The sequence below is a fragment of the Pleurodeles waltl genome, chromosome 8 (genome assembly GCF_031143425.1).
Source record: "Pleurodeles waltl isolate 20211129_DDA chromosome 8, aPleWal1.hap1.20221129, whole genome shotgun sequence".
In the NCBI taxonomy this organism is placed as follows: Eukaryota; Metazoa; Chordata; class Amphibia; order Caudata; family Salamandridae; genus Pleurodeles; species Pleurodeles waltl.
This window is the reverse complement of record NC_090447.1, coordinates 852683546-852702746: the sequence shown is the minus strand read 5'-3', so window position 1 is coordinate 852702746 and position 19201 is coordinate 852683546. Positions and strand designations below refer to the sequence as shown.

General features: G+C 48.5%; 1 protein-coding gene across 1 annotated transcript in view; it reads right to left on the bottom strand.

Moving 5' to 3' along the window:
* Nucleotides 1-4331, bottom strand: part of ABCC4 (ATP binding cassette subfamily C member 4 (PEL blood group)) — a 1378868-nt gene extending 1374537 nt beyond the window's left edge. Inside the window, exon 1 of the mRNA XM_069205134.1 lies at nucleotides 4066-4331. Coding sequence (XP_069061235.1) covers nucleotides 4066-4139 — 74 coding nt within the window. The 5' untranslated portion in view covers nucleotides 4140-4331. The remainder of the gene's footprint in view (nucleotides 1-4065) is intronic.
* Nucleotides 4332-19201: the final 14870 nt, after the last annotated feature.

Sequence of the window (19201 nt, the reverse complement as noted above, 5' to 3'; positions counted from 1 at the left end):
TTCTCCTACTATACTCCTTTAAGTCACATGTCTGTCTGACACACTATTACTCTATCTTTGCAAATTTTCACACCTCATTTCAAAGCTCACAACTTCTTGTTCTTTGAAATCATATCCCTGCAACCTAGAAATAAATCATTTCCTCAAGCCTATCTATTCACCTGACCTACCATTTGCATGTACTTACATAACCCAACTAATGATTTCACCCAACTCCTACTGATTTAACCTCCCACAAAGAAACTGGAGTAAATACATGAAATGGTTTTCTTGAGCACACAAACTAATCTCAGTAACCAACAAAATCCACGGGATTAACCACTAACCTTAGGTTCCAAAGTATTTCCACACCTTGTTCAGGGGTAGTAAGCGCTATATAAATGCAAATATAAAAATACAACACAATTTCATATAAATCAGTCCAACTCTTTCAGGATGTGCACTTCCAGCAAACCTATTTATGACTGGAATTTTTGAGTGGTGAACAGAAGTTTTCCAACTTTCAGTTGGAACACAGTGGAGGCTTGATGCTTTTTTTACAGAGCAGGTGAGAAACATCATTGCCCAGACAAGACTGACAACTTTTGATATCATGCATGTTCCATATTTCAGAGACCTTTATTTCAAAACACCGTGGTTTCAAAAAATGGATAGAGGATGTTAGAATTGTCAGCTCTAGTCATGGTTTCCACTGTCTTTTTGGTTTCTGACCTGTTTTCATCCTATGCTGAATTTTGCTTTTGAAGGCTTTAGGACTTTGGGCACTTTACCACTGCTGACCAGGGCAGAGTGTAAGTGCACTCTGTCTAAAATGCTATTGATAATTGGTTTATCTATGATTGGGATATTTGGTTTACCAGAAAGTCCCTAGCAAGGTCAACTAGGTGTGCCCAGGGCCTGTAAATCAAATGCTACTAGTGGGTCTGCAGCACTGATTGTTCCACACACATGAGTAGCCCCATAAACATATCTCTGGCCTGCCACTGCAGAGTCTGTGTGGGCAGTTTTTACTTCCAGTTCAAGCTGGCAAGTGTACCTACTTGCCAGGACCAAATCATCCCTTTTACTGCATGTAAGTCACCCCTAAGGTAGGTCCAAGGCAGCCCCGTGGACAGGGTGCAGTGTAATAAAAAGGTATGACATGTACTGGTGTGGGGACTTTCCTTCGTAGTTTGCTCACTTCAAAGGCAGAAATGAGTATAAGTATTGGACTGCTGACCCCACAGCTTCAGAAAACCTCTGGATCAAGAGGAACCTGTGCCAACCAGAAGACCTGAGGAGTACTGCCCCTTTGCTGTGTGTGCATTGCTGTGTTGACCTGCAGTTGCTGCTTCTGCTTTGGAGAGGACAAAGACTGGACTTTGCTGTGTATATTGCTTGGGAAGTTTCTCCAAGGGCTTGGACTGAGCTTGCTTCCTGTTAAGAAGTCTAAGGGACAGGAAAGACTTCACCTACCAGCTTCTGAGTTCTCGTGCTGAGGACACTGACTCGCCAGGTGGTGCCAACTCCAGTTCTTGGACCCTTGGGAGTGAAAGCTGGCCTAAAAACAAGAACCTGGTACACCGACTCCGGACGACTCCAGAACCTGTGCCGATGCTAGACTCTGAACCTCTGCCTGCACCCAAAACTGTGGTTCCTCACTCAAGTGCAATACTGCGACAGACACCGCAGGCCCGATGACGCTGCTGCACCGCAGAAGTCCCATGACATTGTGAGTCCCAAGTGCCGTGTCACCAGCATCTGTGACAGCCGACACTGCTGCGGTGCCTGTGGCCCGAGGCGTGGCGTGACCATGACCCAGAGAGGTTGCCTCATTGCGTCTTGACCCGCTGGATTCATCGACCTCGCCGGATCGTAGGGAACCGACACCGCATCACCTCCCCTACAACTGTAGGGAACAGACGCTTCACCTCCCCTGCCTCACACTAAGGAACCAATGCCTCACCTCCCCAGTAGCAATAAGGAACCGACGCCACACCAGCTCCAGCAACGCCTCACCTCCCCAACTCAAAGCCATGTCTTTGTTTCGTCATTTTCAAATATACTGTACCTAGGGTCCATGCAACTCCAGGACCGGCGCCGCACTGCCTCGTGTGTGGCATCATACTGTTGGGAACAACTCCGTCAACAAGGTTGTGATAGCCCCAGTTGGAGCAATTGTGTTTCAAAGTGCTTTTATTAGGATTTAATCTTTTAAAATTAATATCTTTGCTTGTGTATGTTGGATTTTTGTCACTTTGGTCATGTTTTACTCTGATAAATATTGGCTATTTTCCTAAACCGGTGTGGAGTACTTTTGTGGTGTTTTCACTGTGTTACTGTGCGTTTGCTTGTGTGTACAAATACTTAACACAGTGCCTCTGAGATATGCACCACTGCTCGTGCCAACCGACCAAGGGGATGAGCAGGGGGCAGTCTTAGCCTGACTAGAAAGAGGTTCCCTACTTGGACAGGGTGTAACCCTCTGCCAGCTATTTTTAATACTGTACAGTTAAAAAAAAAGGGGGTTGTCCCACTGCTTCTACTTTTGAGGATTCGATTGGTTCAAACATACTTCAGTCACCTTATTATGTAAGTCACCTTATTATGTAAGGCATGACAAAACAGTGAAAGCATTTACAACACGTGAGCTTTGTACAGTGGGCAATGACAGTGACTAAGCGTTTTTGAGAAAGAGAGGGAAAGCGTGTGTATTTTAACAGATTGAATAATAAAACCTCATTTCCTTCCAAGTTTGAATGGATTCCCTCGGGAAATAGGAGTGGCGTCTTTTAACTCAACTAATGGTAGAAATCCACCAGGCAAGCAAGTTACAAAAGGTTAATCTGGGGGAATAGTGTGTAGATAGCAACTTCAACTGGGTAGAAGGATAGATTTTCCGAAAACGGGATATATATACGTGCTTTCATTCATTAATCATTAAAATTGCACCTTGGGAGATACGATACCTCTGCACCACTGTTATCTTCACTCACAAAGCTGAGAGAGTATGAGTGAGCAGCAAGAAAGAAGGAATACAAAAGAATTATTCATTTAGGTTGGTACTATGCCTCCCTGGCCGCGACTGTGCGCTCTAACATTCCAGAAAATTACACATACGAAGAATCAGAGTAATATTACAAGGTCACTCTCCTACACAAATGGTAAAACACTTGAGAAGTTGCTGGCCGAAATACTCTTGAGAAGCTGCTGGCCGAAGCGCTCTTTGACAGCTATTATATAGGCCCTTGGCAGCCCTCACCACGTTGGAGCCTCATGCTGAAGCGCTCATACCTAGAGGTGGTCGAGCCACTTAAAGCGCCATTCGGGCTCTGGGTCAGCACCTGGTCCTCTAGGAACCTCGAGCCCACTTGCTCAAACAAGCCGAGCTTTCACGTGGCTTCTGCCTGACACCTTCGCTCTACACCCTAGTGCACAAAGTTTAAAACAAAGCATTAACATTTGTGGAATAAAAGAGACATATCCATTTGGTGGTTGATTCGTACAAAGTAAAAACAGAAAATAATCCCAGCTTCCCACTTAACCACACTATGTGTTTTTAAGCAAATATTTTTTTCCACCAGCCTCCCTTTTTCTTCATCACCTCAAAATAAATCTATAACGTAACATTAATTTCAAACATGTCGCATGTTAAAGAAATGCGTTTTTTAAATTTCGAATATGATTTATATGTTAAATTGTGATAAACATTTCCAGGCATCGGCCGCTCTAAGACCCAAACCAGAGCCCTGACTCATCTTTCCAGGTTAATTTTTGCTGGAGCGTCCACCGCTACTTAGACCCAATGATAGAATGCCTTAGACGGTCCCATTGACTCTGACACACAACCCACACGCACGACAATCATCAGTGTTGAATTAAATGGTTCATTTTAATGTCTGGAAAACCGCTTCTACCCATGAGCCAGTCAACTGGTACTGCACATACAACCCCCTGGTGGGACCTCAGTCAGATGCCCCCAGCGTCACAAGGGCTCGGCACTTCTGACAGAAGCTAAACACCTCGCATATGCCACCACTACTGAGGACCGAGAGGACAAGGGCAGTGCGTGCTTCTGTCACTCACCAAAAGAACAACTTAGAGCAGAAGTTGGCCGTCTGTAGGGGGTTGGGTTTCTCGTCCTTGGCTGTGGGTTCCATGATGTGGATGCCGGAGGACCTGGCAGCCCGGTCTGCTCTGCTGCCGTAGCAGAGTTGATTGTTTACACACAGCCAGCCTGAGCGAGGCAGCCGCGGTGGCAGCCAGTTCCTGTCTCAGTGCTCTGAGAGATTAAAAGAGCTGCAGCATTTACGGAAGGGACTAAATTTAACCACGTGGAGACCTGGGCATGCCCCGCCTTGCCTGAACGTGTGATGGGAGGTTCCTTACGGTTCAAGCTGGTAGGCACGACGGCTGGCATATTCTTTTTGTACCTGTGTGAAAGGAAGAAGGAGGCCTGCCATGAGACACGAGACAGAAGAATTCAACTACAGCTAGATGTTGCTGAACAGCTGCTGCCTTACCTCATAGTGTTTCAAGACATCTGGGAACGTACTCATGAATCGAATGTGTTAGCTCGTTACTCTCTGTGATAAAGTAACTACATAATTTTATAATTTTACATCAAACAAAAAACCTGTGTGGTCTTATTTATTTCAGTTTTTTTGTTCTAAGTATTTTATTGGCATTTTAAAATAAAACTAGGAGCGCAAAATAACATAAAATGGCGAAACATAGGTTTGGAAGCAACATAGGAGCATAGAAATCATAAAATCACAACATACACGTACTGAAAAAGTAACGGAATCACATGCAAGTCATGTTGGGTCAGTGGGTGGGGACCGAGTAAGTAATAAGGGGAATATAGTTGTTAGAAATGGGGTCTTTGGTTGGCAGTCAGGTTACCCCCTGTCCAAGCAAGGACCCCCACTCTAGTCAGTGTAAATCATACACAATCCAAATGATCCCCTGCCCACCCTCTGGTAGCTTGGCACTGAGTAGTCAGGCTTAACTTAGAAGGCAATGTGTAAAGTATTTGTGCAACAAATCGTGCAGTAACACTGTATAACACCACAAAAATACACCAGATAGGGTTTAGAAAAATATATATATCTGGATAAACGCAGGTCAAAACTATCAAGGATCAATTATCACTCTAAAAATGATATAAAGTGTCTTTAATCTTTAAAAAGCAACAAATGTCTCTTGCAAGCACAAAGTACCTGGTTTGCGTTCAAATTCTCCGCAAAGGACCGCAGAGGAGGAGTTGCGTGGAAAACAGGTAGGTGTGTGTTGATTTTTCTGGCGCACACAGGCGATGCGTTGTTGAGTTTTCACACAGGGCAGGCTTTGCATCGATTTCTGGCGCAGAGACTGGGATCCTCTTCGGGTTGCGGGGTTTTCGGACACCCCAGGGATGATGCGCTGAAATCCTGGGCGTGTAGGCCGAAGTCACAGGGGCTGCGTTGATCTGTTGGGCAATGTGTGGAAATTTCTGCCGCGCGGCAGGCGCTGCGTTGATTCTTCTCGCAGGAAGTCAGGCAGCGTCATTCTGGTTTGGCTTTGCGTCGATCGAGTGGGCCATGCGTTATCTTTCAGGTCAAAACGCTGGTGCTGCATATTACTCCTCTTCAGGAAGTCGGGCTGCGTCGATCCGGGTCGGGGTCCGGTGATTTTCTGACCGCGATGCAGGCTGTGCATCGTTTCTTGCAGGCTGTGCTTTGATTTTTTCCGCACAAGGTGTTCTTTTGCAGAAATGAAGTCTTTTTGGTCCTGAGACTTTAGGGAACAGGAGGCAGGCTCTATCCAGGCCCTAAAAGAACTTCTTCAGCAGAGCCAGAGGAGAGCAAGGCAGCAGGGCAGCAGTCCTTTGCAGAAAAGCAGTCAGTTAAGTCCTTTGGACAGCCAGGCAGTTCCTCTTTGCAGGTTGCAGGTTGCAGGTTCTGGTTCAGGGTTTCTTCTCCAGTGGTATCTTGTCCAGAAGTGTCTGAGTTGATAGGGTCAGAGACCCTGCTTAAATACCCAAATGTGCCTTTGAAGTGGGGCAGACTTCAAAGAGTGGCTTAGAAGTGCACAAGGTCCCCTTTCAGTTCCATCCTCTCTGCCAGGGTCTCAGTAGGGGGTGTGGCATTCCTTTGTGTGAGGGCAGGCTACTATCCTTTGACATGTAAGTGTCAGGCCCTCCACCCTCCCAGCCCAGGAAGACCCATTCAATATGCAGATGTTTGCAAGAGTGACTGAGCATCCTGTGTTTGAGGTTGTCTGAGTGAATGCACAAGGGAGTTATCAACTAAACCTAGCCAGATGTGGATTGTAAGGCACAGAAGGTTTTAAGTGCAGAGAAATGCTCACTTTCTAAAAGTGGTATTTCTAAAATAGTAATATTAAATCCAACTTAACTAGTCAGCAGGATTTTGTATTACCATTCTGGTCATACTAAATATGACCTGGTTACTCCTTTCAGATCAGAGTCTACCACTCAAACAGTATATGAGGGTAGCCCTAATGTTAGCCTATGCAAGGAGCAGGCCTTACAGCAGTGTAAAAACTAATTTAGGAGTTTTACACTATCAGGACATATAAACTGCACAGGTACATGTCCTGCCTTTTCTCTAGATAGCACCCTGCCCTATGGATTACCTAGGACCTACCTTAGGGGTGACTTATATGTAGAAAAAGGGGAGTTTAAGGCTTGGCAAGTACTTTTAAATGCCAAGTTTAAGTGGCAGTGAAACTGCACACACAGTCCTTGCAATGGCAGGCCTGAGGCATGGTTAAGAGGCTACCTATGTGGGTGGCTCAATCAATGCTGCAGGCCCACTAGTAGCATTTAATCTACAGGCCCGGGGCACATGTAGTGCATTTTACTTAGATCTCACAAGTAGATTAAATAAGCTAGTTGGGTATAAACCAATGTCAACATGTTTTATGGATCAAATCTGTTTATTATTTTTCAAGTTATAAAAATCACAAGTGCAGCTCATCAAAGTAATACAATCACAAAGCAATATTACTTGTCTGGAGTTGCGGAATAGGCCGCCACAGTCTTCTTCTAATCATCTTAGCCCAGGAGGCCACCCTACAACCTCCTCTGCTTCCTCACATCCCGGACGGGAGCGCCCCCAGTCATGTGCTGCCATATGAAGCATGCTCCATGTAAAGTGATACAAAACATGAATAAAACATGAACAAAACATCAACTTTGTTTCCCTGCGATTGGCACGCCATACAGCAGACACCCGAACCCAAGTCTTATTCCAGTGTGGTCCCGGTCCTCGACAAAGTCTCCCCCGCTCATTCACCTCCATTCGCTCAATTCAACTCCAGCACCCTCAGATAGGCCGGACATGTCAATTCTGTGAACTCCGTGGATAATATTTGTAAAAATGGTTGCCAGAGTTCCTTAAAGTCCCCACTGCGCTGCTGTGAAGTCAAAGTAAGCTTCTCCATAGCGAGAATGAACCACAGCTTATGAAACCATGCTGTTAATGTTGGGATCCTGTCAGTACCCCACATAGCTAATATCAGCTGCAGTGCCGCATTTAGGGCCAAGGCCATCTGGCGTCCTTTCAATGATCTCAGGGGGAAAGTAAGCGGGTTAGGCAGGCCCAGCAGAGTGTACGCAGGGAATCTAGGAATCTGAACATCAAACGCTGCATCAATAGTGTCTATAACATTCTCCCAATACTGATGAAGCTTAGGGCAATGCCATAGTAGGTGGACAAGCGTCCCCCCACCCCCACACCCCCTCCAACAAAGGCTGGATTTAGTGGGATCCCAAGCCTGAACCCTTGCTGGGGTGTAGTACCAATAGGAGGCCACCTTATATGCTGTCTCTGCGTCTGCCGCATTGTAAGCGGTGTGATGAGTCCTGTAAAAGATGCCCTCCCACTCCTCATCAGACAGCTCCCTTTCCAGTTCCTTCTCCCACTGCAGCTGACCCTTAGTCTTAGGTGGGCGGGCCTCCCCCGTAAGAGACCGTAAAGCTCTGAAATCACCCGCTTATTGTCCTTTTTCACTAGGATCCATTTTTCAAATGGTGTTAACGGCCTATCTAATAATGCTCTATTAGCTGGCAACATGGCCCAGTGTCGTACTTGATAGTACATCATCCTGTCCGCCTTATGTCTCCCTCATCTGGTCAAAGGAGATCACCCCTTGCTCGTCGAAAAAGTAGCCAACCCTTTTGCAGCCCCCTTCATGCCAACAGCGCAGTGCCTCCCGCTGCAGGCCCGGACCAAAATCGGGGTTAGCACCCGGGGGGTCATTGGGGATGGGAACGTCGTCAGGCCCAATCTGCTAGCCACCAGATCCCACACCCTCATTGACACATCCGTGACCGGGGATACATACAACCCGCGCGCCCTGTGGCGGCGCCGGAGCCAGGGCTCCTTCCATATATGGGAGCCCGCCACCGCTTGGTCCATAAAGTACCAATGTTTCTCGGAAGACGGGCAACTCCATTCTAATAGAAAACGCAACTGTACTGCCTGGAAGTATCGTAGAAGGCAGGGGACCGCCAATCCTCTCTCCCGTTTGGGGCGATATAGCACCCGGCGTGGCAACCGTGCCGCCCTTCCCTCCCAAATGAATCTCAGGACCGCCGTTTGAAGGGTTGCAATCGTTCGTGGCAGGGCGCCACCGGGAGTGCCTGAAACACATACAGAATGCGTGGTAGGATGGTCATCTTCACTGTCGCCATCCTGCCCAACCAAGACAGTTTAAGTCTCCCCCAGGTCTCTAGGTCGCGATGCACCTCCCGGGTCAGTTTCGTGTAATTCAGTGTCACCGTACGTGCAATAGAGGAGGCTAAATCAATCCCCAAATACGGTATTTTTGAGGAAGACCATATAAAATGGAATCGGGCCTTCAGATCCCTTTCATGCTCAGCACTGATAAACCTGGTCATAGCCTGCAACTTTAGCATGTTCATTCGGGATCCCGAGACCCGGCCACATTCCTCCAGTATCCCCATTAGTGCGGGCAATGAGGTCGCGGGTTCCGCCAGAGTAAGAATCACATCGTCCGCATACAATGAAATGATATGCTCATCTCCCCCAAACTTCACACCCATGATCTGAGGGTTATTCCGTAGCCGCTGCGCCATGGGCTCCATTTAGAGCGTGAAGAGGAGAGGCGAAAGCGGGCACCCCTGCCGGGTCCCTCGTTGAATTGGGCACGGCAACGAGAGCATCCCGTTGACCCGGACCGCTGCCTGAGGCGCTTGGTAGATACAACGGATCCATGCCATAAAACCTGGGCCCAAAGCGCTCAAGCACCCTAAACAGGTATGGCCAATGGACTCTATCAAACGCCTTTTCAGCATCAATAGAAAGAAAGAGCGACTCCCTGCGTGAGCGGTCAGTTTTATCCAATAGATGAAGCAGTCGCTTAGTATTATCACTACACTGCCTGTGCGGTATAAATCCTGCTTGATCGGGGTCCACAAGGCCCGGCATGTAATAATTAAGACGGTGTGCCAGTATTCCAGTGAACAATTTGGCATCGATATTCAAAAGGGAAATCGGCCTGTAGGAGGCGTATTCCTCGGGATCCTTCCCCGGCTTAGGAATAACCACAATGGTGGCATCCAGCATGCTAGCCGTGAGAGCACCCGTCTGTCGAAAGGAATTAAAAAGCTGCACTAATATCGGTACAAGTTCCAAACAGAAGGTCTTATAGAAAAGCGCAGAGAATCCATCAGGGCCAGGTGACTTCCCGACCTGTAAACGAGCAATTGCTGATATAACCTCTTCCGCCCTTATAGGCTGATCTAATGAAGTCACCTCTCTCTCGGCCAAAGAAGTAATTGCTATACCCTCTAGGAAGGCCCCGGAGTTACATTACCAGGATCCTCAGCCCCATGTAATCCCCGATAGAACTCCGCAAACGCCTCCGCAATTTGGTCGCTCGTGTGCACTTCCGCTCCCGAGGGAGAGCGAACCATTTTTATCATTGACGCCGCACGCTGCGCTCGTAGCCAATGCGCCAGTAGCTTCCCACATCTATTACTACCTATATTATAGTACCGCGTGCTCCGCCCTGTCCCAGTCCAGCCTCCTCAACTGCTTCCTTACTTTCTCAAACTCTCGCCAGACTCTTGGAGCACTGGTATGCTTATGTGATCGCTCCAGTACCATCACTCTCTGCTCTAGATCCTCTCTCAACAGTCTCCTTGCTTTATTATCCCTGGCGGACAGCGACATCACCTCGCCTCTTACTACAGCCTTCAGTGCCTCCCAGAGCCTCGCCAAGCAGGTGCTCCCATCATCATTCGGGCTAAGGTAGTCTACTATTGCACTATGAATCGCCTCTACTGTTGCACCATTTTGAAGCATTGAGTCCCTGAATCGCCATCCTGATGCCCCCACCCGCTCCATACTCATAACGACCTCAACAGTAACCGGAGCATGATCCAACAGGGCTCGAGGCTCAATCGCTGACTCCCTAACCCGGGACAGGAGCTCTTGTGAGGCCAAGAAAAGGTCCAGCCTAGCGTATGTCTTAGTTGCTGCCGAGTAAAAGGAGTATTCCCTTAGCGTGGGGTGTGCCCTTCTACACACATCCTCCAGGCCGCACTCACTCAGCCACTGACGACCAGCCGCTGTCAAACACCCCGTCTGCCCATAACGGTGCCCTGAATGGTCCAAGTCACTATCCATCACCAGGTTAAAATCGCCCCCCACCAAGATGGCACTGTCCGGAGATTGCAGCAGCGGGGTCAAAGCCTGTTTTAAGAAGACTTCTTGCTGGGTATTAGGTGCGTATAAAGAAGCAATTGTAAAAGAAAAAGCCCCCAACCTCATTCTCATGGCTAAAAGCCTACCTTGCACCTCATGCAGTTTTGTCACCACATCCCTGGGGAATGATTGCGCTATTAATAGTGCAACCCCTGCATGCTTCGATGATGCTGAAGACCAAAAATGCCTAGGGAACCACTTGGAGCGCATGCAGTAAATGTCCCTTTGAACAAGATGTGTCTCCTGCAGCAGGCATGTGTGACTCCCCGACCTCTCTAAGGCGGACAGGATGGCTAGACTCTTCGTTGGATTATTGATCCCATGGACATTCAGGCTTGTACATTTAATAATCATACCATAAAATGGAAGCAGTATTCAAGAATGGAGAGACCCCACGGGAGGACCACCTCCCAGGCCAGATCATCAACCACCTCAAACACCAGGGCCTGAAAGTATCTCCACACAACAGCCAGCATCGCAGGGAAACCCACCAACATTCAACCAATGCGCACAACAGGTGCTCACAACCACGAAGTCCTCGCACATCCATCTTCACGAGGAAAGGTCTCCATAGGGCAGTAGAACCAGTCATATTTGTCGAACCAGGTCCATCGCCCGCCTCCCCGGCCCTCTTCATCGTCCAACAGGCCGCAAACATCACGGCCATCCGCAGCTCGGGCCTCTCCGATCTCCCATCCTCTAGGCATGAGTTCCGGCGGCCACGCTGTTCAGAATGGATTCCCGATCCGACCTCAACTCTGAAGCCGTAGGGCGCTGCAGTTTCCTTCTTTTCTCCTTCCGCCGCCAACGTGGATGCCCCCCAGCAGGCAGACTCACTTTCTCGCTCGCGTCCTGGCAACTCTCCTCCAAGCCCAGGATCCGATTTGCTTCCGGTACGGATCTCACCTGCCGGAGCCGTTCCTCCCACCGGAAAACTAGGCGGAACGGGTGGCCCCAGGAGTAAGACACATCGTGCGTCCACAGGTGCTCCGTAATGGGCTTAAATTCTCTCCGCCTCTGCAAGGTCCGCACAGAGAGGTCGTGAAATAGTTGGAGCTCATGTCCTCTAAAAAGTACCTGCTGAAGATTGCGAGCCCGCTGTAAGATATTTTCTTTAAGCCCAAAGTTGTGGACAAAGGCTAGGATGTCTGGGGGGCAGTCTCCAGGGCCACCAGCGCGGCCCACACGATGAACTCTATCCAAAACTATCTCCTGGGTCTCATCCGGGCCCAGCAGTGAGCTAAACAGGTCTACCACATAGTCCCCAATGACCTCCTTCTCCGCCCCCAACGGGGCCCCTCTGATGCGGACATTATGGCCCTCATTCTGACCCTGGTGGCAGAGGGCAGAGGAAGCACCGCCAACAGGCTGGCGGTGCTTCCGGGGCAATTCTGACCTCGGCGGTAAAGCCGCGGTCAGAAAAGGGGAACCGGCGGTTTCCCTCCGGTTTTCCCCTGCCCCAGGGAATCCTCCATGGCGGCGCTGCATGCAGCGCCGCCATGGGGATTCCGACCCCCTTCCCGCCAGCCTGAGGCTGGCGGGAACGGGTGTCGTGGGGCCCCCTAACAGGGCCCCATTAAGATTTTCAGTGTCTGCTTCGCAACGCGACGGGTGCAACTTTGCTGGGGCTTTCCCGCTGGGCCAGCGGGAAAGTTGGAATGCTCCCCGCGGTCATTTGACCGCGGGGTGGTGTTTGGGCGGTTTCCCCTATGTCTCCTCGAGCGATTTTCCAAATCCTCGACCGCAATCTGCAGGAGGTCCTGCTGCTCACGGAGGTGGATGACCTCCTGCTGCAGGCCCGCCACCTCCTCACCTCGAGAGATCTTGCCGTCTTCCACCTGCGCCACTCGCTCTCCCAGGGAGGTAACCTCTCCTCGCAATTCCTTCACCTCCTCAGAAATGTCCCTACGGAGCTCCTGGATGTCACTCCGGAGCGAGTCAAACAGGGAGGTTAAAAAGCCCTTTGTGACCGGGGAGCCTTCATCCGGGTCCATCTCCGTCCGCCCCTCTAGGGATTTCGCCGCTGGTGGATCCTCAGCCATACCGCCCAATGCCAGACGGGCCCCTGTCAACATTTCTCTGACGGATCGCTCCCGCTTGGATTTGGACGCCGCCAAGGCACACGGGCACGGTCTTAGCTCACCGGGTCACCCCCCAGGGTCTCTCCACAAGCTCCGTCTGGGACAGAATCACCAGAGGCCGCCGTATCAAAGATTGCGCCTGGCGTTTGCAATTTGGAACCTCCTCTCACCAATCGTCGCCTTTCTGTAGTGTCCGCACCATTACTCAGGGGCCCGCGCTTACTTCTCCACCTTGCGGGTAATTACGATGACCTCAAGGCAAAGCGGCAGCCCCTCGTGTCTCCGCCTGTGCTTCCATGCCTCTCCGCAGTCCTGGAGAAACCAACTGGGGAGGGGGGAGCTCCCCCGACCCCCGACCAAGTCCAGCAGGCGGGGCGTCCTCTGCACCCAGGGCGCCTGCAACTCCTGGGCCCTAGGCCCCCACTCCAGACCCGCGGCTCACGGGGCACAGCGCAATCCCTCTGGGGCTCCGGCCCTCCCAGCTCAGACTCGGGAGGCCACCCGAGCAGGGCCCACCTCGCGGCCCAGGTCGCCGCCCAAGCCACTCCGCGGCCCTGGGCGTGGATCAGGCCGACTACTCCTCCCTCGCAGCGCCACACGTCGCACCGCCTCCACTGGGCGACCACCGAACCTCAGCTGCGCCCGCTGCCTCGGGGGGCCCTAAAACGTCCCCCCGCCGGGCCAGTCGAGGAACTTCAGGGCCAGGGCGGCGGAGCTCGGACAGGCACGTCCTATCCCGCCGCCATCTTGGCCACGCCCCCTTTCAACATGTTTTAAGGGAGAGAGCATATGCACTTTAGCACTGGTTAGCAGTGATAATGTGCGCAGAGTCCTAAAACCAGCAAAACCAGTGTCCAAAACGTGGAGGGAGGCAGGCAAAAAGTTAGGGGTGACCACCCTAAGGCTGTCAGGCCTAACAATAGTACTTAGAACATTTGAGAGTGATCTAATCGTAGATACTATTAAGTCTGTGGGTGACTCCTGGGTAATTGAACTGGAGAACATAGCATACAAATCATAGCATACATTAAACACTCTAAAATGAGTGAAGGAATAGGAGGGAGTAGAGCAGTCGTCATCAAACTTTTTAATGCCACTTCCCCCCAGTTGAAAAATACAAATAATTGGCGCCCCCTCAGAATTTTCACAATTATTTTATAAAGATGCCAATGTTTAAATATGTCTAGACTTATTTAAAGATTGCCTTTAAGTACTGTTAGCTATTTAAAAATGCAGCAATATATTTCTGCTTAAAACAAAGCACTGTTATCTGTATAATGCTTCTTTGGCCAGAGCCTTCCCCCCCCTGGGATTCTCTTAGGCCCCCCATGGGAGCCCACCCCCCTCTTTGAAGACCCCTGGAGTAGAGGAGGGGAGAAAGGATGGTGGGTGGGAGTCATGTGGGTCGGTAGAGAATTGCCATAGTCGAAGTTGCAAATAGGGTCTATGGCAGAGAGACAGTGACCAATAATTCCCTTATTGTGAAGGCACGCTGTGACTAAAGACGTCAAACGTTTCTCGTATAAGTTGCTATGCAACAAGGTTGCTTTTGTTAAGAGATTAGAATATATATGTGCTTCTAAGATAAGTTACCTATGCCCACCCTATATGGTAGGAAACATTATTAATAGATTTCCAGTCAACCAGAATTACCTTAAGGGCAATGGTAAGGCGTAGATGTAGGAAGGCAAGGTCTGAATCTAGGAGATCGATTGGTGGCACTGCTGAGTGTGGACCAAGAATACTCAAACAGAACAATAGGGATGACTTTTTTTCATTTTTTTGCATCTGGGAGGAGATGTCCAACCAGAAGGAGGACAGGCAGGGGCAAGAGAAAAGCACATGTTCCGCATTGCTAGGCAATGAATTACAAAGCCCAGAATGTGTCACCCATCTGACAAAATCCAAATCAGGCCCAGAGACTTTACGTTTTGGTCTGAAGAGTTTAGCAGAAGTCCAATAGACGAAGTAGGCAGCAAAGACTTTTGTTTGTATCAGTGAGGGGATTAGTATGTTTTAGAGTAGTCATGGGCAGATTTCCGACCAAGCCTCCTCGCTAAGAGTTGTGGAATCTTTTGAGGAGAGATATGATGACCATTAGTGTATTTTATTCGGGGGTGTCGAGGAGTATTTCAAAAGTGAGAAATTTGTAGATCTTAGATGCAGTATGACTGCCCAACAGTGTAAGCTGCACCTTTTTAATTAGAGTTGATTTCTGAAGTGGACGTAGCTTGGTCAATATCACTTTCATCTGTAGGAAGTTTTAGAACTCCATATTTGAGGGATCATGTTTGCTCTGTAGAGACACAAATGTCAGTGCTTCCAAGTCCAGGTAAAGGTCCAATACTAATGAGATGCCTTTGGCAGCCCATATTGGACTGATGAAAATTGAGTTGGTGGTCTGGAGTTTCTTATCATTCCATAATGGTAGGGAGAAAGATTTGTGTATGTTGGATGCCAGGGAGTCACCAGAGATTCTAAGGCAGAAATTGTATCTCTGAAGATCTTCCTCAAGTGTGCGTAGGATTGGTGAGTCATAGTCAAATTAGCTTTTAGGGTGAATGGGTGATTGATTGATAATTCCACTTCAAGCCATGCAGGGTGCACAAGGACAAAGAAAGGCATGGTAAAGCAGGGCAGGGGTAGGAAGCTAACCACACAGGGCAGGCGGGAGGGGTAGTGGCAGCACATCTGACCCTGCAAAGCAAGAGGGAGGGGGAAGGGGCAGGGGCATGGACTCAGACAAAGGAGAGACAGGGGATGGTGTCAGGAGTAGAAAACAAGCTAACCACAGATGGTAAGCAAGCAGACAGTGGCAGCACATTAGCCACCACAATGCAAGAGGTAGGGGGCAGGGGCATGTACTTAGAAAAAGGAGGGCAGGGAGGATAGGGGCAGCAAACTAAGCATGGACGACAAGTGGGAGGGGCACTGGCAGCACAAAACACCACGCAAGGCAGGGGGGATTGGGCACGGTACAGACTCTGAGAAAGGATGTCGGGGAGGAGGGGGCAGGGGCAACAAGTTGACCACAGAGGAACGGCCTGCACGGGCAGGGGCAGCACAACAGAATATAGAGGGAAGCAGGGAATGGGAGGGGTATGCACACAGCAAACCAAGGACAAGGAGAAGGGGCAGGGGCAACAAGTTGACCATGTAGGACAGGACAATATGGACAGAAAGCTCTCCACAAAGATATTACCGGAAGAGTCCAGGGGCACCCACATGGTAAATGGAGGGCAGGCAGAAGGGGGCAGTGGCAGCAATCTGACCCCTGTGAACAGGCTTGCAAGGGCAGGGTCAGCATAATGGACAAAGGAGGGCAGGAGGGAGGCACAAGGGTATGCACATGGAGAACAGAAGGCAGAGGATGAGGGGCAAGGGTGGAGGTAGTAAAATGATGATGGAAGGTAGTCCGGCATAGGCAGCAGGAGATCAATGGACCTTGAAGGGCAGGTAAGAAGGGGCAGGGCCATACACATGGAGAATAGAGGGGAGGGGACGGGGACAGAAAGCTGACCACAGCGTGTAACCGGGAAGGGTTAGTCATGCAGAAAGAAAACAGAGGGCCAGCAAAAGAGAGCAGGGGCAGCAGGCGGATCATGGACAACTGAAGGTGGGGGCAAAGAGATGCAGGTGGAGAACAGATGGTAAGTAGGAGAGGAGCAGGGGAAGTAAACTGACCAGGGAGTGCAGGCTGCACTGGGTTGGCTGCTAGGAGCAGGTGGGCTTGTGCCAAAGCCCTGTTGTGAATAGTCAAAGGCTGTGCTCAGTGGCAGATGTTGACTGAATATGTTAAAAAATGTCTTAGAAATTAATTAAAAGAAACATAGGTTAATTAGACATTATCGACACTATGGTAGAATGCTCTTCCCTAACATTAAAAAAACAAAGTACACTGAAAAAAAACAATGGTTAAAGTGATGTTATAGTAAAGTATGTTAAAAAGATCTCAGTTTCCGTTAAAAAACCTAGAAATTCACTGAAAAAACAAAGGTTAAAATAATGTTCGAGTTAGATACTGAAATGAGGTAAAAAATAAAAAAAGACTAAAATTCACCTGTTATAGTTTTGGGAGCAAACTATAATTTGCACCCCACTATGCAAGTTAGAACCTCACAAACTACAGCACTAATGACATTTTAAATAACATCATTGATCATTTTAGAAAAGAAAGTAAGTAGTACATGGCCTACAAACATATACTTCATGCATTGACTGTCTGTACACGTGTGCTATAAAAAAATACAATATAAATATTGTAGTCCTGGAGACAAGTCTGATTCAGTACTGTAATATGTAAGGGTTGTACAGTTTAACTGGTAGCAAGATTTTAAGTTCAAACAGTACTTCATTCAAACAAGGTACTGAATGAGCACAACTACTGTGAGTTGCAGACAGACATTACAGCTTAAACCAAAGACCTGTTGTCAAAATATGTTAGAAAAATTAAGCTAATGTTTACAATACATTTTTCACCTGTGGAGTTCTGTGCACATGCTGACATTAAAGAGTTGTCATTTAGAGCTATCCTCACTTTCTATATAAACTAGGTATTAATAAGGGACAAATATTTATTTCCAGAAGTTCAATGAAAGTTCTGAGACATTATACATGGTTGAAGAATGTATAATCTGTGAGTGATTCACTTACAAATGGTTCAAGTTACAAATGTTTTTAAGTGCTGTTGGAATGGTGTACACCATTCTGCTCATTTTAAAAATATGTGTAAGATATTTTTACAAGCATGCCTTATTGGTGGCTAAAGCATAGATTTGAAGCCTTTGACTTAAAATTCTATGTCAGATTAATTGGTTAATAGGTACATTTCAATAGGTTAATTAATTAAAAACAGTGTTTTGAATGGCATTTAAGGTTTAATAAATTGCTGATTGCATTAATATCTATTTAGACATTACGGGGGTCATTATGACTTCGACGGATGGAAAACCATGTTTTCCGAAGTCCCGGTGGGCAGGTTGCTGCCAGTGCAGCCACCTTCTCGCAGGCCCCATTACGATTCTCCAGCTGGGTCAGCGTACGGAAACGGCGTTTCCGCCCATTGGCCTAGTAGGAAACGGCATACAGCATTGTCTCTGGCTCATAACATAACCAGTGGCAATGCTGTAGTTCGTAGGGTGCACCAGCACCTGTTGCAATGTTCTCTGTCTGCAGAGGAGACAGTGAACATTGCAATGGGGCTGGCCCGGGGGGCCCCTGCACTGCCCATGCGGGGCTACTGCCATGGAACCGCTGGCGGAGAAGGGACTCGTAATCCCCAGGCCCTGGTGGATTAGGACTGCCAGCACTGCCAGACTGAAAAAAACTCGTAACCTGGTGGTGTTGCCGGTGCGACTGTGGCGCCTCCGCCAGAGTCGTAATGTGGCGGTCTGACCGCCACATTGGTGGCGGTCCGACCACCACCGCGGCCCTAGTGGCCTGAAGACTACAGGGTCGTATTGAAATCCCTATGTACCTTGCACATCTAAATACCAGTAAAAAAAAGCATGATCTCTACAAAATGTGGGTGATTTTACAGATATGCTTTATGTCCTGCATGTTGCAAAAGGTTACACCCATTAGCACTGCTGAGGTGATAGAAAATTGGGTCTAGGTGTAGCTTACTGATATCTTCCAGTGTCAAAAGGGTATAGCAAACTGTCACAGTCATTGGATGATTCCATCCAAGATGTTATCAATGATGTGATTTGAGAACTCATCAGTGAGGTCATCCTTGATGTAATTTAAAATGTCATAAGTAGCATAATATGTGAGGTCGTAAGCAGTGCATGGCAACTGAGCAAGTTATAGTTAGCTTGCAGAACTATAACTGGTGAACCTCAGTGTTTTTTTGGTTCTTAAGAGTCAGGCCCATATTTATACTCCCTTTGCGCCGGATTAGCATCATTTTTTTTTTTACGCTAATCCGCCGCAAACTTAACACCATATTTATACTTTGACTCTGGAGCCGTCTAACGTCAAAATATACTAGTGTGCGCCAATTTCTTGACGCATGAAACCGCCTTGCGTCAATGACATGCAAGGTAGGCATTCCCGTCCAAAAAATTACTTAAACACCTGTGTGCCATATTAATCCAACCACGCAAAAATGGCGCACGTCTGGTAGGCGGAGCCGGAAAATGGCATGAATCCCGATTTGCGCCAAATTTTAATGCCTGGGTCAGGGCAGGAGTTAAAATGGGGCAAACACACCACGACTTAAGGAAAACTCACACAAGCAGCATCATTGCTCAAAAAGGAAGACATGGAGGTGCTACTCATGCAGCATGCACAAAGACGCAGAGCACAGGAGCAACAGCAGCAGCTACCACCACACCAACATGGACCCCAGAGGAAACGCAAGAGGCAGGAGAGGATATTCAGGTCCAGGACAACCATTCA